General features: G+C 40.4%; 2 protein-coding genes across 13 annotated transcripts in view; one reads left to right on the forward strand and one right to left on the reverse strand.

Moving 5' to 3' along the window:
• The window catches only part of SMG7 (SMG7 nonsense mediated mRNA decay factor), a 93,334-nt gene extending 69,747 nt beyond the window's left edge, over positions 1-23,587 (reverse strand). For 2 of the 11 annotated variants that reach the window (XM_077901978.1, XM_077901973.1), the window contains exon 1: positions 22,426-22,559. In XM_077901978.1, the coding sequence (XP_077758104.1) occupies positions 22,426-22,432 (7 nt within the window). In that variant the 5' untranslated portion in view covers positions 22,433-22,559. Of the gene's footprint in view, positions 1-22,425; positions 22,560-22,596; positions 22,853-23,341 lie in introns of those variants that run through there. The other 9 variants (XM_077901982.1, XM_077901981.1, XM_077901984.1 and 6 more) reach the window with 7 other exon arrangements.
• A 438-nt stretch (positions 23,588-24,025) lies between these two features.
• Positions 24,026-26,572, forward strand: part of NMNAT2 (nicotinamide nucleotide adenylyltransferase 2) — a 194,898-nt gene continuing 192,351 nt past the window's right edge. For both annotated transcript variants that reach the window (XM_077901989.1, XM_077901990.1), the window contains exons 1-2: positions 24,026-24,301; positions 26,085-26,221. The gene's annotated coding sequence lies outside the window, so the exon portion shown is untranslated. The remainder of the gene's footprint in view (positions 24,302-26,084; positions 26,222-26,572) is intronic.

Consider the following 26,572-nt stretch of genomic DNA (forward strand, 5'->3'; position numbering starts at 1 on the left):
AAATCAAAGGACTATCAATATCAAGTATTGTAGGTGAGGCTGTGGAAAAACTAAACTGTTTTTTAAATCAATGATTTACAATGGTATTTATTATACTTAACATGCAGTATATCAAATTCTTATATATTAACAGGATCTATTTCTAGACTAATAACACTATGTTAAGTATTTTAGTTTTACAATAGAAAACTAGATTCTTCTACACTGCTGTGCAAATAGAAAATGTTGTCATTGCTTTGGAAAATAGTCTAATAATTTATTGTAAAGTTACACATGCCCTTACTATATGACCCAACAATTCCATTCTAAGGGATTTACCAAAAGAAATGCAAACGTGTCCAAGACTTACAGAATGTTCCTAGAAGCTTTATTCACAATAGCAAAAAATGAGAAACAGGTTCATCAAAAGGTGAAGGGACAAACTATAGTATAATCACACAATGGAATACTACCCAGCAGCAAAGAGAGAACAAACTATTGATGCATGCAACAAAGTGGACTGATCTAAAAAGTAGTATGTCAAGCAAAAGATTTCAGATACAAAGAGTACATACTGTATATGTTTATGAAGTTTATGAAGTTCTAGAACAAGCAAAAGTAATATATAGTGATACAAATCAACAATGACTGCCTGAGGCACAGAGAGTTAGGACACACTGCAAAGGAGTCTGGGAGAATATTTTGGGGATTTGGAAGTGTTCTATAGCTTGATCAGGGTGGTGGTTAGAGGGCATATTTTCATAAAAGTTCATTAACTGTATACTTAAAATGAGTGGTTTTATTTTGTTGATTACCTCAAGTAATGTGATTTGAAAGTATATGCTCTATGATAATAATCTGAATAAAATGTATTATCTATATACTGTATAAAATGTACATTCTATATTCATAAAAAGAACAGTACTGGTGGCAATTTAATGTTGCAAATTTTCTCAAAAGTTAACAATGACTGCTCAAACTGAGCTTTTTCTCAGTCCTTATACTTCTTGAACTCTAGGTAGTATTCAATACTATAGTGCATTAGCATTTTTTTTCAAACTTCGGCCCACATCAGAATCTCTTTCAAAGTTTTTGAAAATGTTTGCTGAACTTCATCCCCCACAGTTCCTGACTTGGCAGATCAGAGAGAGGTCACAAGAATTTGTATTTCTAACAAGTTCCCAGATGATGCTGATCCTGGTGGTCTGGGGCCCACAGTTTAAGCACTACTGCATTGAAACAACCCCTTTATTAAAACTTTCCACACACTAAGCTTTTCTTAGCCTTTCCCACCTTTTTTTGATAGATCATTCTTATTTCTTTTCTCTGCTTCCACTTATACAGAATTGCAATGTCATTAAGAATGAAACACCTAATCATCAGGAAAATGCAAATCAAAACCACACTAAAGTATCACCTCACACCTGTCAGAATAGCTAAAATCAAAAACACAAGAAACAAGTGTTGATGAGGATGTGGAGAAAAAGGAACTTTCATGAACTGTTGGTGGTAATGCAAACTGGGGTAGACACTGTGGAACAGTATGGAGGTTCCTCAAAAAATTAAAAATAGAATTATCACATGATCCAGTAATTTCACTACTGGGTATTTACCCAAAGAATATTAAAACATTAAAATGAAAAAATATATGCACCTCTGTTTACTGCAGCATTATTTACAATAGCCAAATTATGAAGTGTCCACTGATAGATGAAAGATATGTGTATAATATGGAACATTACTCAGCCATAAGAAAGAATGAAACCTTGTCATTTACAACAACATGCATGGACCTAGAGAGTATAATGGCAAATGAAATAAGTTAGTCAAAGAAAGGCAAATACCATATGATTTCACACTTATGTGGAATTTAAGAAACAAATGAACAATGGAAAAGAGATATCAGAAAAAGACTCTAAACTATAGAGAACAAATTGATGGTCAACAGAGGGGAGGTAGTGGGAGGATGGAGGGAAAAAAAAAAAAAGAATGGAACTTGGCCATATTATCATCAGCATCTGTTCCCTAGGTAGCTCACCTGATACCCATACATTTCTATCATTCCTTCCCAGCTTGTGGATTCAAGTGTCACCCTTATTGCAGAAAACTATGAAATCAATTCTTTCCAACCCAGCTTACACTATGTCCTCATTTCAACTGCCTGTTTGGCATTTATTCATCAAATATTCCCTTCATCACCCATACCTTTGTTACCTACTTCCATGAAAAACGCTACCATTTCTCCATGGCCAACTTCAACGTCATCAATGACTCTCCCTCTCTCTCTTCATATGTAATCAGTAAGCAAAATCCTATTGATTACACTGATGTATTATCTCTCATAGATGCTTCTCAGTAGCCTGATTCAGACTTTCATGATTATTTACATGGATTATGACAATTTTCTCAAATGGCTTCCATGACTTTACTTGCACAGAGTTCCCAAATATATGATACCAAATAATTCTAAACACATCAATTTCCAGACTGAAAACGTTAATTTCCATTTATCCATAAAGCTCAAACTAAGTAGCCTGTCAGTCAGTATCCCCCAATTTAGCTTCCAACCTTATCTCCTTAAACCTCCTTCTTCATGAACTATGCTCCAGACACTACTGTCTCTTTTTATTTTTATATGTAAAAAATTCTATATTCTCTGCCTAGAATATCCTTCTCCAGTTCACAAAAAAATTCTTCCTGTTTTAGGGAGATGATATACCCTTCATAAGATCTTCTAACACATTTTTGTGAAGTCAACCCTTCAATTTGTACCTGTTATAGAACATACTACATCCCATCCTAACATGTTATTTTTTCAGTTAATTTCTAGAAGTGCAATTCATACTATAACCCTAAAATTGCCTGGAAGAGTACTTTATTATCTAGTCTCCCTGAATAAATATGTTGAATGAATGTAGTTAACTAAGATATTATTTGTGTAATTTTAAAGTATATGTTAAATAAAAACCTCTCAATGTTACAAATATGACTTCACAAAAAAAATTTTTTAAAGTAAAAATTCTTTGATGGAAACTCTACACTACTGGTCTACACTACTACTAGCCAATAAAAGGAAATCTAATGTGAATCACATATTTCCTTTTACTTACCAAAAAATAAAAAATAAATAAGGTAAAAATTAAAAGGAGAAAATAATTATTTAATCTAACATATCTAAAACATTAGCATTTCAACATGTAGTCAATAAAAAATTATTAAAGTTTTCACATTATGTTGTTAAAACGGGGTATACGTTCACAATTAATGGCATGTGTCAATTAAGTAGCTAATTTTTCATCAGAAATATTTGATCTGGGGTACCTAGGTGGCTTAGCCAGTTAAGCATCTGCTTTAACTCAGATGGGCTCCCTGCTCAGTGAGGAGCCTGCTTCTCCCTCTGCCCCTCAACCAGCTCATGCTCTCTTTCCTGCTCTCTCTCTCTTTAATAAATAAAATCTTTAAAAAAATATATATATATATATATTTGATCAGTATTCAGATTTCATAAAGTTTACTGTTAAAGGTAGATTTACATACCAAAATTGTTCTGTCAACTCAATCAAGCATAAATTCTGAAAATTTAAATTAATTTTTAAAAACTTAATTATAATAAATAAATAAATACTTAATTATAGGGATGCCTGGGTGGCTTGGTCAGTTAACGTCAACTCTTGATTTGGGCTCAAGTCATGATCTCAGGGTCGTGAGATTGAGCCCTGTAGCAGGTTAATGCTGGTGTGGTGCCAACTTAAGATTCCCTCTTTCTCTCCCCTTGGCCCTTCCTGCCTGTTCCCTCTAAAAAACAAACAAACAAACAGACAGACAAACAAACTTAATTATGATACAGCTTTTCAGTCACACCAGCCACATTTCAAGTGCTCAATAACCACAGGTGGCTAGTAGTTACTATATGGGGCCATGTAGGTATAAACCACTTATGAGAGATCAACTATTTTAGCTATATGAAAGAGAAATATCACAAAGACTTTTAACTCCTAAAACCACTAAAATTTTAGCAGGGGAAAAACCCTCTAGAGCAGCCATAAAACAGAATTTATACCATTAATTTCCTAATATTTTGGGTCTGCTATATCTTAAACACTATTCTAGGATTTGGGATATACCAGTGAAGAAAGTACACAAGGTTCCTACTATCAAGAAATTTATTTACATTTTATATTAGGGGTTGCAGGAGGAGACAAAAATCAAATCTACATATAATCTAGTGGGGTTAGTCTGAAACTAATTGGGGATCAGTCTGGGGAAGATGCCCTGAGAAAAGTTAAATTCATTTATAGGAGTGTGAGGCTCCTTCCCCATATTGTTCCATTTGGCCTTCCTTGCCCAGCTCAAGCTGAAAAATTCTACAAGAATCAGACAAGCCCCAGATCAAGGCAGAACAGCTAGCCTTTTTAGTATTTAATATTTAACATAGTAGGGTGCCTAGCACCCTAGGCACTTTATATTGCTTTGAGTAGAATTAAATATGTATGTATTACACATACATACAAAAAAGAATAATACAACCTTGCTGTTTGACTCTTTGGTGTCTCTGAACTTCAATTGCCTTGTGAAAAGTTAGAGTTAACTATGCTTATTTTCCATTTTTACATTATCAGTAAAACATAAAACAGGTCAATGGTGAACTCTAAAGCATTACATGAAACAGAAAAACTTATCAGAGGTATTTAAAAAGAGCTTATTAAACATTTCATTTAACGTCCCCTTCTATTTTTAAGAAATCCCCCAATTTATAAGGCTGAAGCTACTTTCCACTATAGATTTACCAGCTTCCCTTGCAGCTAAGGTACAAACAGATGAATCAGACTTATTAAGGAGCACACCAACCCCACATATAAATGACAGCTAGTGAGAGAAGAGGTACTGCAGAAAATCCATCCTGAACAGCATGAGCAACTAAATCTAATTCCCAATATCAGTGGTCCTGCATGCCAGGTGTCGGTCAGGGATTTAAGTTATGGAGAGGATCAAGGTCCTGCACAGGAGTGTCTTCACAGACTGAATTTTAAGGTTGTAATACTCCAGACTATATAGCTGTTGTGTGAAGCAGAATAATGGCCTCCCCAAAATGTCCATATCCTAATCTCCACAACCTGTGAATATGTCACCTAACACTGTGGAAGGGACTTACATTAAATCATTAAATTAAATAAATTAAGGATTTTGAGATTATTCTGCATAATCACAAAGATTCTCACAAGAGGGAAGAAGCAAGAGAGTCAGAAAGAAATGTGATGAAGAAAGCAAAGGACACAGTGATAGGATTATTGGTTTTGAAGCTGGAAGGAGGCTATAAGCCAAGGAATGTGAGCAGCCTCAAAAGCTACAAAAGGCAAGGAAATGGATTCTCCTCTATTACCTTCAGAAGGAAGTACACCTAGATTTTAGCCTAGTGGGGTGCTTTTCAAACTTCTGACCTCTAGAACTAAAAGATAATAATTTGTGTTGTTTTAAATCACCAAGTTTGTGGTAATTTGTTACAGCAGCTGTTGAATCTAGATCTCTAGCCCTTTCACACTTAAATGAGCCAATTGTTTCTCTTGCCCACATACCTGATATACTCCTCTAATTCTCCCACCCTTAAACCTATACAGCTTACTAGCATTTCTTTAAAAAAAAAAAAAAAGATTTTATTTATTTGAGAGAGAACATACACAAGTGAGAGGAGGGGCAGGGGGAGAAAGACAGGCAGAGAATCTTAAGCAGATCCCACTCTGGAGTTCAAAGCCTAACATGGGGCTTGATTTCATAACACCGAGATAATGATCTGAGCCAAAATCAAGAGTGGGACCCTCAACAGACTAAGCCACACAGGTGCCCCCATTAGCATTTCTTAAAAGGACAATGACACGGTTTTTGCTTCTTCTCATTGCCTAAGTGTGCTTAGTTTTGTTTACATAGCAATGAAGAATAATACTGATTTTCAGATTTTACCATCTCTTTAAGACTGAGATATGTCAACCATTCTGAGAAATTAACATATATCAAAATGTATGCAGTAAATATGATCTTAGACATTTCTGGTCGACATTTACTGATTGTCAGTATCGCTCTAAAGTTGTTACTAAGATAATTGAGAAAGCCCTCCCCTCAGATGCTAACATGGGAATAAAATGGTGAACAAACACAAAATAATGTTAACCAATGAAAGAGTACTGAGAATAAAGAGAAACATCTGGCCATTTATCTGACAAAATTCTAAGATGATTCAAAGAAAGACTTTCCGGAAGAAGGAACTTTTCTTTAAAGATTTATTCATGAGAGACAGGCAGGAGACACAGGCAGAGGGAGAAGCAGGCTCCTTGCAGGGAGCCAGATGCAGAACTCGATCCCGGATCCCAGGATCATGCCCTGAGTCAAAGGTAGACGCCCAACTGCTGAGCCACCCATGTGTCCCTAGAAGGAACTTTTCAAGGATAATGAGAAGTCACATGAAAAGAAGCTAAGACTGTGAGAGACAAGTAAAGGAAGGTTGTCCCTTTTCTGGAGCTAACCATAGTCTTACTCTCCCAGGATCAGCTAACTATGTGTTGAAGCAGGAAAATGGTAAATTCAAAGATGTCAGGCCATGTATGAAAGCTTCAGTAATTTGCTTTTAAAAATTCACACTGAATTTTCCTTCTGAAGCAACTTATTACCTAAGATTTGAATTTCATACATGTAAAATTCCATCCTTAGTGTCAAGCTGATACCTGAACACCTCTATGTAGTAAGTCATAGGGAAAAGGCAATCTTCATCTTCTTTACTTAAATTATAAAGTTGGCAAGTCATCCTCCACTTGTCCTATTAGCCCAGGTGGGTCAGAACTATTTTTCCCCATAGTAGCTAGTTCTCAAGATTTCCAAAGGTTTTGGAAAATATACTGTATTTATATAGCAATATTGAAGGCAGAAACTGCAGGAAAAACAGCAAGCCAATTATTCAGAAAGATAGTTCAAAGCAGTCTATATTAATTTATTACAAATAGAAGAAAAACAATCTCCCCCTTCTTTTCCCCTTAATAAGTTTCCTGGCAAAACTACCCTGCCCTCTCCCTTAATTTTCTGTAAAAAATAAATGCATTAGGAAGCTTGAGAATGATGAGAAAGTCTGTTCAGATCATATATACTACATATATTTATGCATAATAAATGTTTTACAGAAATGCATTATCTAATATAAATATATAAATAAAATAAAAATAAAATCCTACAATCCAAAGCAAATAAGAATATAAAACTATAGAGGTAGAGTCCATATGATATGTGGTTATAAGCATTCTGGAACCTGACTCCTGGCTCAGCTACTTTATGCATGACCCCAGGCTTAACTCTTCTGCTTCTTTGCTCTTCTATGAAATGAAGTCAACAGTATACCCCTCACAGGGATACTGTGAGGATCCAGTTAAAATACAATGTTTGGAACAGTATCTGGCACAAAATAAAACCATTGGTTTAGTCTTACTACTTAAATCAAATGCACAAACCAGCAGCCTCTCTCCATGAAGTTATCATACCTCACTGCTACTCTATACAAGCCTCAATATTAGAACTGAAAAAAACAAAAGTTAGAGTAGTATTGCCAAATTACAGGGGACCGAAAGCTAATCGAGGACCCATATACCAGAGGGTCTAGAACACAAATATTAAGAAGCCATTCAAACAATAAAGAGATCAAATTATTCCTAAAAATATTTTTAAATAAAATGATAACACACCAAAACAATTATAAAGGCCATTTTTTAAAAAAGATTTTCTTTATTTGAGAGAGAGACACACACAGCGTGAGAACACAAGCCAGGGTAGGGGTGGTGGTGGGCAGAGGAAGAGGAAGAAGATGCAGGGCTGGAGGGCAGGACCCTGGGATCATGACCTGAGATGAAGGCAGACAATTAAATGACTGAGCCACCCAGGCACCCCTAACACAAAGACTATTAATTCAAGATTCCTTATCAAAGTTTCACAAAGATTTATATTAAAAAGTATACTTGTATGGCCACAAAAATCAGAAAATACTGCACACATCTCCCAAATGCAACACAAAAAAAAGTCTCACACAAAAGAAAGCTATTCCCTGTTAGCATTAAAAATGAGAGAAAACCTCTTTAAAAATTTTTAAGTCAGAGAAAAAAAATATTCATGGTAACATATTTTGGGGCACTGCCATCACTCGTAGCTTTGTACCAGCTGCCAAAAATAGTGGAAAGACTGTCATTTCACATATGAATTAACAGAGGAGGTAACATATAGGAAAGTAGAAAACTTGAAGATTATTTTATTAGCTAGGTATTACATTGTATCACTTTCAAACTCACTCTAAAATGCATGGCCCCAATTCCCAGGTTGTAAATTGTTCTCTCATTTTCATCTTACCTGGCTTGGGAATACCAGGATCTGACCCAAGTAACATAAAGAAAGAAATTATGTCCACAATAGACTTTAAAACTCAAAGAAAATTCATTTCTTATCAAGAAAAGCACCTATTTCAACAAGATATTGTATGAAGATAAAACAAGTACATTTAGTCACTGTCTGCGCCCCTCTATTTCTCACCTGGGCCCTCCTAATTAATCACTTCTTCCAACTGACTAATGTGGTCTTTCTCCCTCTGATTCTATCATTTTCCTGTTTAAAATCTTTCTACGACTTGCCTCAGCTTTCAGAATCAAATTCAAACTGCACTGAGTTTGATAACTTTCAGCTGATTACCCTTTAGCCTATGTCCTGCCATTCCTCCACACATACTTTTTTTTTTTTTTTAACAAAATGTATTTATTTATTCATGAGAGAAACAGAGAGAGGCAGAGATATCGGCAGAGGGAGAAGCAGGCTCCCTCAGGGGAGCCCAATGCAGGACCTGATCCCAGAACCCTGAGATGAGGACCTGAGCCAAAGGCAGATATTCAACCACTGAGCCACCCAGGTGCCCCTCCTCCACACATACACTTAACGTAAGTCACGATTGCCTCTCAGAAAACAAATTTGCCTTCTACTGGAAATGTCGTGGCAGGATAATCTTCTAAGGCTCTTGGAATTGCTTCCCTTAGGACAGTTTATAACATCCATCATGGCATCCTCATATCCCAATTTCCTTAAGCACAATCATCTAAGTTCTACAAGAAGTTCTATTTCTAATTCTATAAGAAGATTAAAAACAAAACAGCCATGGGGATCCCTGGGTGGCTCAGCGGTTCAAAACCTGCCTTTGGCCCAGGGCATGATCTTGGAGTCCTGGGATCAAGTCCTGCATCAGGCTCCCCGTATGGAGCCTGCTTCTCCCTCTGCCTATGTCTCTGCCTCTCTCTCTCTCTGTCTACCATGAATAAATAAACTCTTAAAAAAAAACAAAATGGCCTAAAAAAAACAAAAAACCAAAATGGCCATAAGTCAAATGCACATGTATTCACAGGATTGTCCCTGATCCAGGGTTCCTATCACAGTCCCAAAACTTGGAATATACAGTAAGTTCAAATAAAGAAAAAAACTGAAGAAATCCATTAACAATAATATAGGACAACTGCTCTGTAAGAAACAATTGTGAGGTTTTTATATACCAAATAATACACCCCTACTACTAAACATTAGTAACAATAACTGCATTTACTGCTTTTTCTTAAAACTAGGAATAAGGTGCCATGTTACCAAATTTTACTGTTATCTCATTTATTCCTTGTCAAACCATAAGAAACATAGCTCCATTTTGCCACTGACAACACTGGAATCAAAGAGGTCTGTAACTTATTGAAGATCACACACTCAGTATTCAAACCCAGGACTGTAAGAAAACAAAGGCCATGCTCTTAAAACACTGTACTTTTCAGTGCCACATCTGGCCAATGCTCTCATTTGGAGTATCAGTCTAAAATTTCTGATAACATAGCACTACTTTTAAAAGGAAAGTAACACATCAATAAGGTAAATCCCCTGAGATAACTGCTTTCCATATAAAGAATCCAGTGTAACCCAACATTTCTAAATTTATTTTGCCTTGGAAACACTGAGAATCCAAACACCTATGAATTTCTCAGAGAATTCATGTTCAATGGAATGCACTCTGGAAACACTAGAGGATTGGATAGATTTGCCCATGTGCATGTAATACAAAGACATCAAAGAGTCTGCTTCAGAAAAAAAAAAACAAAAAGGGATACCTGGGTGGCTCAGTGGATGAGTGTCTGCCTTTGGCTCAGGTCGTGATCCCAGGGTCCTGGGATCGAGTCCCACATTGGGCTCCCCAGAGAGCCTGCTTCTCCCTCTGCCTGTGTCTCTGCCTCTCTGTTTCTCATGAATGAATAAATTAAATTTTTAAAAAACAATAAAAAAGAGAGAGAGATGCAGGAAATCCTCAGTATGGGTGAGGATGTAAGAAAACAGGTACTTTTATTTTAAACACTGTTAGGGCAGGAATAAACAGTGAGAACTTTCTGGCAGTATCTACTATGTATTATCACTTGCCTTTTGTTGCTATAATAGATTACCACAAATGTAACGGCTTAAAACAACACAAAATATTATCTTACAAGTCTGAAAGTCAGAAGCCTAAATGGGTTCCAGTAGACTAAACTCAAGGTGTCAGCATGACTATGTTGCTTTCTGGAGGCTCTAGGGTTTTGCCTTTACCTGGTTCTCAAGGCTGCCTGCATTCCTTGGCTTGTGATCTCCTTCCATTCCAGCAGAATGCTCTCTTTCCAGTGATCCTTCTATCTCCCTCTTCCATACTTAAAGGACCCTTGTGATTAAGTTAGGCCCACCAAATAATCCATGATAATCTCTTCATTTTAAACTCAGCTGATTATTAGCAACCTTAATTTCCCCTGTGTTAACATGCTATTCACAGACTCCTGGGATCAGGACATAGGCATATTCTGGAAGTCGGGGTGGGGGTAGTGCTATTCTCCCTACTACACCTAACAAAATATTTTTAAATGCACATACACCGTCATTCAAATAAGCATACACAGGGATATGTATGTACAAGGATGTTCATTATAGCACTTTTCAAAATAACAATAAAAGTACTGGGAATAACACAAATTTTCACTTTTAGGAAACCAGTTTAGAAAGCTATGGTATTCCCATACAATAGAACAATATACTGAGGTTTCCAATGATGCTACAGATAATATAATTATAACTATGTCTTTAATAAAATGTTAAGTGAGGGTGCCTGGGTGGCTCAGTCAGTTAAGCGTCTGCCTTCAGCTCAGGTCATGATCCCAGGGTCCTGGGATTGAGTCCAGCATCTGTCTCCCTGCTCAGCGGGGGGGGGGGGCTGCTTCTCCTTCTTCCTCTGCCCCTCCTTCCTGTGTTCTCTCTCTCTCTCTCAAATAAAATCTTTAGAAAAATAAAAATATATTAAGTCCAAAAAAAGCCAGATTACCAAAATAGATATTAAGACAAGCCTAGTTATTAAAGAATATACATACATTCAAATATATGAGTATGTGAATACATTACCATACATATAAAAAAATAACTGGAAGGCTATACAATCCAGGATGGTAGGATAACCATATATTCCTGTGTGCCTGGAACAGTCCAGATTTAGGTCTCCTGTCCCAGCAATGATTTGCACTCTCTTTCATGGTCATATGGTCAGTCTTACAATTTTCTGGGGTTTGTTTTGTTCTATTTCAAACGATGGATGCCAAAAGTGGCAAGGATCAAATGTACATTAACACCTGAAATTTAAAAAAATTAAAGTAACTTAGGAAATACACTTTTTAACGGAAATTTTCCACCACTAATTGTGAGCCATCTAAATTACATACCTTACACCATTTGACAGCATTGATGGCAAATATAGACACCAAAAAAGAAAATTCACTTTTAAGAGTACTGCCCAAGTACATGTAGTGGACAAGAGAGAGCAGACTAAGGCCAATCCCAACTCTGTGAATAATTAGGTATCTTAAGTCTTGTTTTCCTTCTCTACAATATGCCAATCAAGTGAGCTATACAACTTAGTGTATACAATAGCTTAAGAAGACAAGTATATAGAAGTATTTTGAAACATATAAAGCATTAATAAAATTTCTGACAGTACCCTTAAGGAATAAAGTAGCCCACTTCAGAGTAAAGATCACTAACCACTCTATAGACAAACAATTGCTCCTACCCAATTGAAAAACTACCTTAGCAAGTTTGTAAGTTAAATATTGATACATTCAGAAATACAGAAAATGAATACACTGAAGAAATTAGGCTCTTTACTATGATACACATTTTTTTTCATTTCCTAAGAATTATATCATTGTCTTTTTATAGAAAGGAAAATACAGAGTAGAAAGCTAAAACTAGAGAGGTTCAAGGTTACATTGCCTTATGGAGCAGGACTGGGGTCTGAACTCAGGATAATATAAACACAAATTAGGCTAGACTTAATTTAAAGGCTTTGTTTCATTCACCACCACCCTGCTTTCTCAGGAAACCAAAAAGACCCCTGAGAAGGAGTTATAAACAACCCTATCAATAAAAAATTTTAAATTAGAAAGCAATTAATCCACTAACATTTTCTTTTCCTTTTCTATTGTAAACCAGAATTTATGACCAACATGCCTTAACATTTGAGTTCTGCTTCTTAAACGTTCTGACTTTTTTCCGTTAAAACAAAACTCACGATTATTCCAGGCCAACAAATATTATTACCTTAATTATTTAAAATAAGCAGAGTTTAAGAAATAGGTATTTTAGGGACGCCTGGGTGGCTCAGCGGTTGACCGTCTGCCTTTGGCCCAGGAAGTGATCCTGAAGTCCCAGGATCGAGTCCCAAATCAGGCTCCCTGCATGGAGCCTGCTTCTCTCTCTGCCTGTGCCTGTGTCTGTCTGTCTCTCTCTCATGAATAAATAAGATCTTTAAAAAAAAAAGAAGAAGAAGAAGAAGAAACAGGTATTTCACAGAATTAGATACTAAATACAAAATTTTCACTTTAAAATGTCTTACACAAACTATATGTGTGCACAAGCACAAAATTCTGTAGATGCCCTTTTTATACTTAAATTCATCCCATGATGGTTCTTTTAACACTATGCTTTTTATCTTTTCCCATCAGCAATAAAAAAAATTTCAGGGATCCCTGGGTGGCGCAGCGGTTTGGCGCCTGCCTTTGGCCCAGGGCGCGATCCTGGAGACCCAGGATCGAATCCCACATCGGGCTCCCGGTGCATGGAGCCTGCTTCTCCCTCTGCCTGTGTCTCTGCCTCTCTCTCTCTCTCTGTGTGACTATCATAAATAAATAAAAATTAAAAAAAAAAAATTTCAAATAAGTATACATTTTAACTCATTTCTTCTTTGAATATCATCTTCCACTTGCATTTTACTGATTATCTTTTCACCGATGTCTCATCACTACATAGTATCTCACCTGATAAAAAAAACTACATAAAAATTGATGACCTTTCTAAGAGACAGTAAAACATATTCTAATATACTGTGTCCCAACTAAGCACTGAAATAGTAGGCTTCTGGGAAGAGGAGGGAAGGGAAAAGTACTCAACTAATGTGGTTCAGTGAACCTATAGAATTTCAGGAAACAGACTGAGAATATTAACACATTAAATACAGCAGGTATTTAAATATAAGAGATTTTAGAATCATACTTCTCACTTAAGACAGACATTACAGGAAAAAAATGCCATCAAGGACTGTGAGAACAAAATATTAATCATCAAAAACAGTCTCAAATGTTTTGTTTTCTTTATGAAGGACTTGAAGTTCAATCTGAAGAGACTTCACTACTTAAGGTTCTGGATGTTTTTCCCCCAATAGTCTTTCTTCCCTCATCTACACCCTTATTCCATCTCTGGACTCAACAGATGAAGATTCTAGAAAATAAGTCCTATCAACTCATTTTTTTTTTTTTCAGAATTACATGTATTCACTAAAACTTTCATCTCCTACATAATAATTTAATAATGTTTCAAGTAACTAATTTTTTACCTAAGATGAAGTTACTTTCAAAGCTAAGGAAATTTAAATCTTTATGTATCTCAAAGAAAGGACTATAGGCATTATATCAGTATCTTTCCCTTGTGTCTCTCTATTCTAGTAGGAATATGTACAACAAACATCAGCCATTCAAATATAAATTATTCCCATAAGATTAATGACCAAATTTGTTGAAAAACAAAACAAAACAAAACTTTAGACTCCAAAACAAAAGCTGAATTAGGGCAAATAATCTCTGTAACTTATACCCCATAACCTGACAGTCTGATCTGATCATGGTATTTACGTCAACCAAACTCTCAAACGTTCCTAATACCACACTTTATTTAGAGTTCCTCAAACACACTGCCCCCAGGCATTTCTTTACTCATTTTGTTCCTCAGTCTACTACATTCTTCCCTTCATTCTTCATCCCATTAATCCTACTCATCTTTTAAGACTGAGCTCAGAGATTCAACTCTGGAAGCTTTCTCTGAACTCCCCTGGCAAGAAAAGTTCCACTTCCTTCAGTATACAGTATACTCTGGCATCTCTGAAAACATTTAACACAGTTATTTACCACATTATATGGAAATATCTGTGTAACATCCATCTCCCCCAGAAGGCCACTATCCTAAGGAACAAAAATCAGTTCATTCATTCTTATATTCTCAGGGCCTAACACTGGCATCTGTAAGTATTCCATAAATGTTTTGCAAAAACAAAAAAGCATGAAAACTACTGAACACCCATTACGTACACTGTGTACTTAAAAATACTGAGACATGGTCTCTATCATACCCAGTCTAGCCGCAGAGATAATTCACTTATATAAAAAAAGAGATCATTACAAATTTAAGAAATTATATATACCAACTGACTAAGAGACAGGAAATACTACAAAGTTCAAAGAGTGCAGAAATCACCAGAATAGAGAAGTCTTCACAGAGAAGGTGAAAATAAGATAGTGCAGGACAGTACTTCCTACAGGGAAAATGGTCTGGGAAGAGAGATAAAAGCAAGAATGGATAAACTGTGTTTAGAAGGCAATGAGAAGATTACTTTGGCTGGCAGTGTCAGTTCTTATGAAAATGTAACAAGATATCATGTGGCAGAGGTAGATAAGGATCATTTTATGGAAGGCTCAGAATACCAGACTAAGGAGTTTAAATAATAGAAAGTGACATACAGATGTTTTGCAGGAATATTAATGCAGAAGCAATGTAAAAGATCAACTGGCAGGGGGACAGGTGGATTGTGAAAGAGAACCAAAATTTGCTGAACATATGTAAACCTTTATTGTTTTAACACTAACATCAATTTTGTAAGATCAATGTTCTATTTTAACAAGAAAGAAATCAAGACCCAGAGATGTTGTTAGTTCAAAAACAGAGACTACTGGGTGATGTTTAAAAACCCTAATCAATGCTTTCTTCTTGCTACTTGCAAGAGTTGTAGGCAAGGAATCAGGTGGAAGACTATTTCAACAGCAGGGGCTTAGAACTGACAGTGCCAGACATGAAACAGGAATGCATCATTTCCAAAAGCAGTTTATGTATGGAATAGTCTGAGGGCACTGGAAAAACTCAAAGATGACTGCAAGACTTTAAACCTGGATGGGAAGATGGGGAGTGGCAACACCAAAGAGCAAAATGAAGAAGCACGAGGGATATGGGCAGAAGAGTAAAGATTAAGTGTTGAGTTTGCTACAACAGAGAGACTTCTATAATTAGGAATGTCCAGAAAATAGATATGCAAAATTACCAGATTAGTCAGTGCCAGAGGCTAATTTTCAGGCACTATCCATAACTAATGCTCACATAGTGCTTACTATGTGCTAGAACCATACCAAGTACTTCGCAAGTTAACTTGCTTGAGCTTTATAACTCAACGAGATAAAGATTATTATTAACTGGAAACTGAGGCACAGAAAGCTTAAGGAGCTTATCCAAGGTAACACAGCCAGTTAAGCGGTAAAGCTATGATTTGAATCCAGGCAGTTCTGCCCCAGAGACGATGCTCTAAACTACTATACTCAACCTACTTTGTTATGTAGTATTTTATGTCTGTGCCTATTTCATTAAATAGTTTAAAAAACTCTCTGAATGGCAGACATGATATCTTATTCATGTGTCTCCCCAGGACCTAACACAACGATTTATACTAAACAAACACTTGATAGATTTTAAACAATGATGATGTGGTGACAGCAAGTGGATGGGATATCTGAGGAAAAGAAACATTGAAAGAAGAGAAAAAGAGGCATAGGGCTATGCATTTCTTTTTTGCCACTGATGAGGCAAGGCAAACCAAGAAAACAAAATAAGATAAAAGGCAGAATATTCAGAATCATGGAATCTCAGTGCTAGAAACAATAGACTTCAAGAACTTCCCTAAGGCCCCTGTGTATAAACCAAAGCATCAATGAACTAAGTGATAATTATGTACTTGTTTGTGGGGCCTAGTAAAACTACTTGACAACAGATTCTCTTTTTATCCTCAGGGACCTGGGATATATACCTTGGCCCAAACTGAATGTTTACTTGTGGCAGGGATGAATGGATGCATACGAGAGGGACACAGAGAAACAGAGAAAAAGGAAAAGGAAAGTGTCAGTGTAAGAGAGAAAAAAAAAATCAGTGGTTGAATCTGGCCATTAGTTCTTTGGCACCTTTGGAAATACCAATCCCAATAAGGTGCTAAATTAAAATAGCTGAATTATAAAACATTAAGGAAAGGCGGATGGTAAATAAAAGTAAAAACAAAGTATAAGGCAAACCTGAAATTGGTAGCCATAAGAAATATTTCTGATTGTCACAAATGGGGGTGAACAATACTGGCATTTAGTGGGTAGGGGCCAGGGATGCTACTAAAACATCCTATGATGTGCAGGACTGCTTCCCACAACAAAGAATTGTCTGAACCCAAAATGTCAGTAAGTGCCACAAATTAAGAAACATGAAATGAAGAAAAAAAATAAAAAACTGAGACAAAACTGCTACCTAATCTAGAGACTCCTAAAATTTTCTTAAACAATTTCTTAAATATCTACTCTTCCTTATGACTAAAAATTGGGTCTAAGGGAGTGAAAACAACCTTCCTACGGAGCTCCTCTTACATGTTAACAAGAAAGGAGTGGGTTAGGGATCCCTGGGTGGCGCAGCGGTTTGGCGCCTGCCTTTGGCCCAGGGCGCGATCCTGGAGACCCGGGATCGAATCCCACATCGGGCTCCCGGTGCATGGAGCCTGCTTCTCCCTCTGCCTGTGTCTCTGCCTCTCTCTCTCTCTCTGTAACTATCATAAATAAATAAAAAAAAAATTAAAAAAAAAAAAAAAAAAAAAAGAAAGGAGTGGGTTACAAGTTCTCACCATGTGTGATAGGTTTGCCAAAACTCCATCCCTGTATATTCCTGCAACTGATTAGCCCTTCTTAGTTACAATCTCCTAAACCACTGATAAGTCCGTCCATAACAATTCAACAACTAAATTAGTTTGATTATAAAACTTAAATGCCATGTGATGACTATCTGCCAAAATATCCACATAAAGATGAGCAATCCACTACCCAAAAGACATATGCTCAACAGTTTATTCTCTGAACAAGATCAATGAGGTCAACAAACATGCCTGAACTTTCAGGTACTTATTCATGCCACTAAAACCAAAAATCTGAAAGGCTAGACAGCATTAGAGATGTAGTTGGAGGCTGCAAACAATATTAATCCACTATAAAACAAACTAGCTCTTTTAAAGTCTGAACCACCATCCACCCCAATATTGCCTCGAGAAACTTGCTACACTAGTGAGTCCAGATCTTACTAGAGCATCTTAAAAAAACAAAACAAAAGCTCAGCAGTTGTTTCATCTACCATGAAGGTAGAACACAGCAGCTGTTAGAAAGCAATGAAACATAGTCTAGGACAGGAAGTATACATTTTGAATCCAACTGAAACCACAAGGGAAGCAGAAATTAACTGCCAAAATAATTTAGCCAGTCAATATTCAAGCAGGTAAAATGCTATTAATAAAACCATTGTAACAAAAAAAAAAAAAAAAAAAAAAAGAGTTATAAGCCGAGAGAGAGAGAGAGAGAGAGAGAGAGAGAGAGAGAGAAATTTTTTCTCCAACAATTTTACCATGTTTGGTAAATCAGTTGTGTTTGGCTGATTTTTCTGGGACCAAAGAAATTTTATTTTAAATCCTGTGCAGGATGGGGCGGGGCTGGGGAGACTTCTTGACCACGTGAATTAGAAACAGCATGTGCTATAGGATTCTTGTGTGTGTGTGTGCGCGCGTGCGCTCGCGCTACAGGATGTCTTAAAGCTTCTAGAGTTAGTGAATGCCCAGCCTAGAATTACCAGAATCTTCCAGGACCTACTTAGTATACATATTCCTCCAAACTGCTCCCACTAATTTCTCTGCTCCTCTCCCCAAGCTAAAAGGCTTTTTTCTTGCTACTTCCTCCAGCCTCATCTCTACCTTTTATCTCCCCATGCCCCAATATTTAGATTAACACTTTTTATCTTAACAACTTACTGGATATTTTAATTAGCATATAAATGATAACCATTTTTCTGCTGTTTCAGAAAACCACCTTGTGGCTGTTACATTATTTCTACCTCTGGCAACAAAAGTTTCTGACAAAGAAGTATGCCACTGGAATGCAGCCTCTTTGCTTACAGAATTATCATGTAAAAAAAATTCTAACAAAACAATTTGTAGACATTCCTTGTAAAGAGGTCTAACCCCAGGGATCGACCTGTAAAATCTACAGCACAGGAAGAAATTAAAGCAAAAAGACAAGAATAGGGAAGGAAGGAAAGGAGAAAAGTTGGAAGGAATACACAGTACCAACTGCTGTCTCCCACAACAGCAGCAGATGTCATTCAGTGCTACCTGTGCCATGTTTTAGAACAGGATTTGACCTATTTGACTGGTATTCTCTCTGGCTATGATTATTCTAATTTCTCAAGTTCCCTAACAACTTTGATAATGTCTTCCCTGTGTGGTACTTCAATACTTTCCCCACACCTGCTTTTCTAACTTGATATATGAATTCCCATATTTCTATTCCCTAAAATACTATTATTTATTTATTTATTTATATTTTTTTATTTATTTATTTATATTTTTTAAAGATTTTATTTATTTATTCATGAGAGACACACAGAGAGAGAGAGAGGCAGAGCACAGGCAGAGGGAGAAGCAGGCTCCATGCAGGGAGCCCGACGTGGGACTCGATCCCGGGTCTCCAGGATCATGCCCCGGACTGAAGGCAGCGCTAAACCGCTGAGCCACCTCGGCTGCCCTAAAATACTATTATTTAAAGCATGATATACATCACCCACTCTCTCATCCATGGTCATCTTTACCTTTCTCCCACTCTTATTAAATGAACAATATCCAATATACCCTTTTCTTCTACTCAACAGAGGTGTCAAAGTCTTTAAAATCTATTTTTCAGGACACCCAGTTGGTTCAGAGGTTTAGTGCCTTCCTTTGGCCCAGGGCGTGATTCCGGGGCCCCAGGATGGAGTCCCATGTTGTGCTCCCTGCATGGAGCCTGCTTCTCCCACTGCCTGGGTCTCTGCCTCTCTGTCTCTCTCATGAATAAATAAAATCTTTAAAAAAAAAAAATCTATTTTGTCATAAATGGGAAGAGAAAACATTGAATTTTTTCTACAATTTGAGTAATAAATTTCCAATGATATCTAGTCTAGAACCCTCATATTTAAGACCATTTCTTACTTTTATAAACGTGGGTAAGTATTCTCAAACTTATTCATTTATATAAGAATCTTGTCCGTCTATTTCAAAATATGTTACTTCTCAAAAAAAAAAAAAAGACAATTCTCTTTCAACAAAAAAAAGTCATCACCCTGTCTTGCCTAGAACATCACCTTCTTTCCCAAACAGAAGATAGGTTTTTCTTTCCTTTCATCTCTGTTCTATTTCTACAACTCAAGACTAGATAACTTTAAATACCCCCTCTATCTTCATCTTACTGATGCTTTTTACTTATCTCACTATTCTAAAACGGCCATCTTACTCCCTGGTTTGCCACCACCCTGCCATTTCAACACCAGACACCCTCCAACAAATTAATTCAGCTGGTACAAAGCTAATTTTCATCTACATAAGATCTGTGGCTATGCAGCTTAAAAATTGCTCAGTCATGGTCTTACACCACTGAGAAAGGTAGGCAACAAAACTCTCCCTAAAGTCAAGGTCACAAAGAATAATTGCTATTACCCCAACCACACTTGTTCAGCAATACCTAGCATCCTTCCCAAGTTGTCTAAAAACCAAAGATTTGGTTTCCACAAAGAAAAGAGAGTGAACATGAGGCTTCCCTGAAGACATTCTCTAGCCTCCTCACAGCAGACTTTAAATGCAATGATTATCTGAAGAGGAAAAGGGAAATTGGGGTTGATGCAAGTCTTTATTACCCTTTCCCTTCTAAGTCCCAGCCCTAAGACTTGCTTTATTTACATCGACTGGCTCTCAGGAATCCTTAAGAGACTCCAGGTCCTATGCCTGTTCAATTTTGCTTACTCAACTTTAGCTGGAAAATATAAGTTATTTAAACATGGTTTCATTCTCACTCTTTTCTCCCTCTTCAAAGAACTCAAATCACCTCAAGTGGACTACCAATGATTTCACAACCTACGGATAAGTCTTCCCTAAATGCCATGATGATTCGCGAAATATAAAACAGATTAACAAAGAAGCCTCTCAAAGCCAACCAATCTTCCCATTAAAACTATCACCTCTCCCAGTCTGCTTTTCATACCTTTCTATTCCACTATCTCTAGTCCTAACTGCTCATTATCGCATTACGTAGATTCATCTCCCTACTGCCTATGAACACGAGAATGCTCTTCTAACAAATTGTCTCAGATTCTTCATTGTTCATCCATTTTAACTATAAACTACAGATCATGATTCAAGACTCTCAAATATGGGGCACCCGATCTAATAGGTCTTCCTTGATCACCATGTCTACATAAAACAAGATAACCATATCTTGCTTTTTCCTCCTAGTTCTTGTCACCACCTGACAAACACGGTTATCAGTTCATATGTTTATTGACTGCATAATCATACTAGAATATACCTTCCTATGTTTATTCTTTTGTTCGCCATTCTACCCTCAGTGCCTAAAAGAGTAACTGACATATAGTTAGCTCTCAATACATATTTGTGGAAGGAATGGATGAGCCCAGACATGTCACACAGTACGGCTGATACGGAGTTGGAAGACCTACATTTGAGTTACAGAGCTTCCATGTACCAGCTATATGGTCCTCAACAATTTTTCCTTCATTGAGCTATACTTCCCTCATGTGTAAAATGAAGGGGTCACACTTCATCTATATATATAAAAAAAAAAAATGTATTTAAGTGTTTCCAGGTGCATCACCCTACATTGTTTAACTAGACTAAACACCTTCCTTGGCCTTCCTATCTTCATATCTCTGTTCAGTTTCCTTCCATTTGGATTCCCCATTCTCAATCCACAACTGTCAGAATTATACTTATCCTTCGGGTAACTTAAAATGGTTTAAGTGCCATTCTCTCCTTGAAACCTAACAAACTATAAACTGTAAGGAGAGGGTGGAGTTCTTTTCTATTCTCAGCAGTTGGGACAATGCCTCCCATATAGGTGATCAACAAAATGACTGATGAATCATGAGTGTATGAATTAACAAATGAACAAAGGAAGCTTTTCCTGACTCCCCAACCCCCCAACTGCTCAGGTAATCTCCTGCCTTTGGACTCTCATGACACTTGGCGTCTTTTTGACACCTGCCATATTTTGCTCTGTGCTATTATTAATTTACTTGCCTAATACGCTAAACTGCAAATTCCTTAAAATTAAGTACACTCCTGATGGCTCCCATATCCCCCCTCTACAACATCTAGCATAGACGTTTCCCACAGCTATATTTATTAAGTTTACCTGATAAGTTAAACAACAAAAGGATAATAGTGAAGAAAAAGGACTGTGATAGAAAGATAGCATTCCAACTACCCTAAGGTCATTGGCCACACGTGTTGTGTGGATCCTGTCACTGTTAAACTCAGGCATTCAAGTGTAATCCAAAGATCTCATCATTCTCCCTTTTCCACACTTTGCTTAAGGCAACTATTACTACTTTCATAAGTAGAACAGCCACCCTCCTGTACACTTACTACTTACCTTCTCTTGCAATATGCATATAGATTATGCCAATCACACACATCAATACTTTTCACTTCACTACACAGCTAAAGTGACTTTTGTGCGCATTTCAGACTTCTAACACCCCATTCAATTCCCTCCTCTACAAGGTATGAAACCATTGTCTTAAAGATCTTCCCATAAGCCTGCCTTAGTTCTGCTCCTGAAAGACAAAAAGGCTCCGTTTTAAGATCTTCCTTCCCCTTTTTCTAAGAAGTAGCAATTCTCCCGAATTAACCTTGGGCTCTAACAACCTTTTATTTGTCTGACATCGAGATTTTTGACCCTCTTATACCTCTCATTCTGCTTCCATGGAACCTTCCTGGCTGCACAATCGCTGGTGTCTTTCCTTTCAGTACGCCCTCGCCACCACGTACCTGGTCCCAATGTACCTAATCTGCCCCCTTCCTAAAATGCTGGTCAGTCGCTCCCTTTACACCACCCCAGACCCACATCCCCTACTCACACGCTCGGTACCCGTGCGTCACTCTACCTCCGACACCCAAGTTCCTTACACCACTCTTAACGAATGCACACGACTCTCAGAATGGTATCTTCCGACTACACTAATTCTAACTCAGTTTCTTCTGGGGAACCCAACAGCACCGTCCATAGTACCTCCCTCTTTCCTCACTTCCTCGTCCATTACCCCTCTTTATGCTCTCACCTCCACCCCGCCAACTAACTACAGATGACATTATTCCTCAGCACTTTCAACCTAAGAATAAAGACTCGACTGGGGTTTCCAGCGGTCTCCCCCCCCCCACCCCCCACCAGGTGTGCAGACTTCCACCTCGTCCTCGCCCCGCGCGCCGCCCCACCCCACCCCACGCTCCCCTCACCCCGGGGGTCAGACTCCAGACCCACCCCCCCCCGGGGTCGCGGCCCCCGCCCCCCCCCCCCCCCAGCGAGCCTGCGACCCCGGGGGGCGCGCGCGCACACACATTCTCACGCTTCCCTAACCTCCTTCCCGGCACCCGGACGAGCTGGCCGCGCTGGAACTCCGGCGGGCCCACGGGGGGCCAGGCACTCGGGAGTGTGCCCGCCCCGCCCCCTCCCGCGGAGCCCCTCGCAGCCCCCGCCTCCCCACCGGGGAAGGAGAGGACACAGCAACTCCCCCGCCGCCCCGCCGCCCCGCCGCCGTGTCTGTTGCTCCGCGCCCCGACCCTCGACCTGCTCCCCCCGCGTCCGGGACCGGCCTCTGCACTCACCGGAGATACTGCGCGCTCTGCAGGCTCATCCTCCGCCGCCGCGTCTTCCCGCGAAGCCTCTGTGGGTCTCTCAGGCTCCTCGAAGCGGCCCCGCGGCACCGCGGGTGCTGGCGGCCGCCGCCATCTTCCTCTCCTCCGGCTCCTCCTCGCTCGGCGGGGGGGTGGGGGTGAGTGAGGCGAGGGGGAGGGAGCGGGGAAAGCTGCTCTCGCTGCTGCTCCGGCCCGTGGGGCGCAGGGACACTCCGACCCGGGAGGGGGGAGGGGGAGGGAGAAGGGAAGGGGGCGGGGGAAAGAGGGGGGGAGAAGCCGAGGACGGAAGTGGGGGTCCCTCTCGCGAGATTTCAGCGGCGCCCGGCCCTCCCGGTGACTTCTGCTTCTCTGTGGCGCTGCCTCTTGGGATCGGCTAGCCGTGAGGCCCCTGTTCGGCGGCTGAGCGGCCTGCCGGAGGCGCTTGGCGGCTTCCGGCCGGTCCAGCCCTCTCCCGCGCGAGGGGGCAACCCCGGCCTCGCCGGGTACATCGAGCCCAAATCACCCGGGAGTTACACTCAAAGTCTTCCCCCGTCTTTCCACTCCACCCGATTCCTCGCTTCCTTTTTCCGCTCCTCCAGTCTTCCCTGCCGGAAACGCTGTCCCTCCCTCCTCCAGTTCCGCCCGCCAGTCCCTCCACTCTAGTCTCCCCTCGCGCCGCAGAGAGTGACGCTCAGGACCCCTCCCCCGCTGGGGGGCCCCTCCCCCTGCACGCCTGGAGACTGTTGAAGGGGATGGGGTGGAGCCCGGGGAGGAAGAGAAAGGAAACCGGTCGGATTGGATCAACAGCTGCCATGGCAACTGGAGGCTGTGGTTGTATTGTCATAGTAACCAGTGTGCGCGGACTGGGTGACCCTCCCGGGGCGAATGGATTCCCGGGAAAGTGCCCGGGGTTCCCCCTTGGCTTCCCTTCCGCCTGAAAGCCTCCCCCAGGTCAGGAATCCGGGTGATCTCCCGGGCGGTGAAGTTCACTTCCTCTTCCCTTTCCCCTTCCCGCAACAATGGGGGCGGGGTGGGGGCGGGGGGAGGAACCCCGAGGCGTTCGCCTCACCCGCCTGCGGGCGGGAACCACCCCCGGCGTCCTGTGGTCCCCGTGCGGGGCGTGGAGAGGCCCGGGGCCGGAGGCGGGCGGCCGGGCGGGCGAGGGGCTTCCCCGGGACTGCGGCGGGCGCCGCGGGGCGGGGTCCCGGCCGGACGGGGGCCCTGAGGGGGGGACAGCGGCCCCCGACGGCCCGCGTTCCTGTGCTGCCGGGCGGGGGCCGCCCTTGCCGAGCCGCCCACGCCGCAGCCCGCGCGCCCGCTGCGGGGAGGCCGGGGCTAGTGGGCGAGCGCGTCGCGGAGGACTCGGCGCGGGGGTTCCCGGCGGGAGAGCCCGGGACGCGGGGGGACGCCGCCGGCGGAGGCCCCCCGCCCTGCACGCTCCGTATCCGCCGGGTCCCAGTCGTGTCCCGGAGACCCTGGGCCCTGCCTGGCGCGAGCTTCCCATGCAAGGCATCGAGGGAAAAGGGAAGAAAAAAAATCCTTTTGAAAGTCTGTTATTTGCATTTGGTATCAGATTTGGGGCTAACAACCAGAAATGAAGAATGGGGGGGGGGGGTCAATAATGCTGTGGGTCCTGATGCTTTGAAGGACGTCCTGGGTGGTCGACGAGTCGCGTCTTTAACGCGTCCTGGGGCGCCCCTTAGGCAGCTTTGCCAAGCACTTGAGGGTTGCGGCTGTGGAGCCTCCCCGGGCGGCCACCAGGTGGGTAACGTCGGGGTTTTACCCGGCTGTTTCGGTCTGGGCTGAGTTTGGGTCACCGACTCCTGCTGTCTTCCAGACTTTCAAGATCCTTCCCCGTGACCACACCTATTACAAGGTTAGGCCGGTGTCTTTCTGAGACATCGCGTACATACACGCGTTTGGAGGAAATACATTCCCAAGGATAGATGATCATTAACGACATAGCGAGTGAACTATGCCCTGCCCGTCGTGCTGCCGCGCCTCCCGCGCCAGTGTGATCCCTGGCGGCGCCCACTCGGGGAAAAGAGAGCCACCTAGTGAGAGAGGGCTCGCAGCTCCGCTGCAGGTGCTGCTTTTCCTTCAACTCTGGAGCCCAAGGATGGAGAGGACTGCCACATGGCCCCTAAAATACCCTACATCTCCTTCCGGAAATGTGTTGGTCAGGTCTTTAAAAAAAAAAAAAAAAAAGACTTTAGCCAGAATAAAAATTCTGTTGGGTAAAATAATGATTCCCTTAGTAATCCCCGCAATAACATCTTTTATGTCTGGCTTATGTCGCCAATAGACAGTATTTGAGCATACGTCATGACACCCCTGCCAAGGGATCTAGGAGAATATTACTATCTGCTCATTTCAGAAATAAGGGAGCTGGGATCAGAAAGATGAATCCCGGGGGCACCTGGGTGGCTCAGTTGGTTAAGTGTCTGTCTTTGACTCAGGTCATGATCCCAGGGTCCTGAGATCCAGCCCAGTGTTTGGGCTCTCTGCTCAGCAGAAATCCTGCTGCTCCCTCTCTCTCTGCGCCTCCCCCTCACTGGTTCTCTCTGTCTCTCCCTCTCTCCCCCTCCCTCCCTCTCTCCCCTAGCTCTTTCTCTATTTCTCTGTCTTGCTTGCTTTCATTCTCTATCTCAAATAAGTGAATAAAATCTTTTTTTTTAACACTAATCTTTTTCTTTTTTCTCTAGACATTTACTGAGCATTTATTATATTTCAGGCACTGTTCAGTTTACTATGGACGCCATGGTGAAAAAGGGTCCTGGGGTCCCTGTCTTGGAGAAATCCACCTTCTGGTAGACATAGCAGAGAGTGGAGAAGTGATAAGAGTACAGTATGGTGGGTGCTGTAATTAAGGTAAGAACAAAGTACTTGGGGTACACAGAAATATAAATAATCTTTATATTTTATAGCAGCTTTCCTAAGAATTTTATGCAGTTCTTCAGTAGCCTTACGATGTCCCCACAAACTGGATAGAATAATAATATCAATGCTCATCTTGAAGATAACTTTTGAAAATCAATAACCTCAGAAAAATTATGACCTAGAATTTACATATTGCTTAAAGTACATTTTCCAATCTCACCTCTTTCTACTACCCCCATCAAAAGACTTGTACAGTACAAGTATCTTTATGCAGTAGAGTTTATTCACTTTTTTCCCCGCAGATACACATTACATCTAAACCAAAAGAAATTAAAGAGAAAC

Source organism: Canis aureus, chromosome 6, assembly GCF_053574225.1.
Source record: "Canis aureus isolate CA01 chromosome 6, VMU_Caureus_v.1.0, whole genome shotgun sequence".
Classification (NCBI taxonomy): Eukaryota; Metazoa; Chordata; class Mammalia; order Carnivora; family Canidae; genus Canis; species Canis aureus.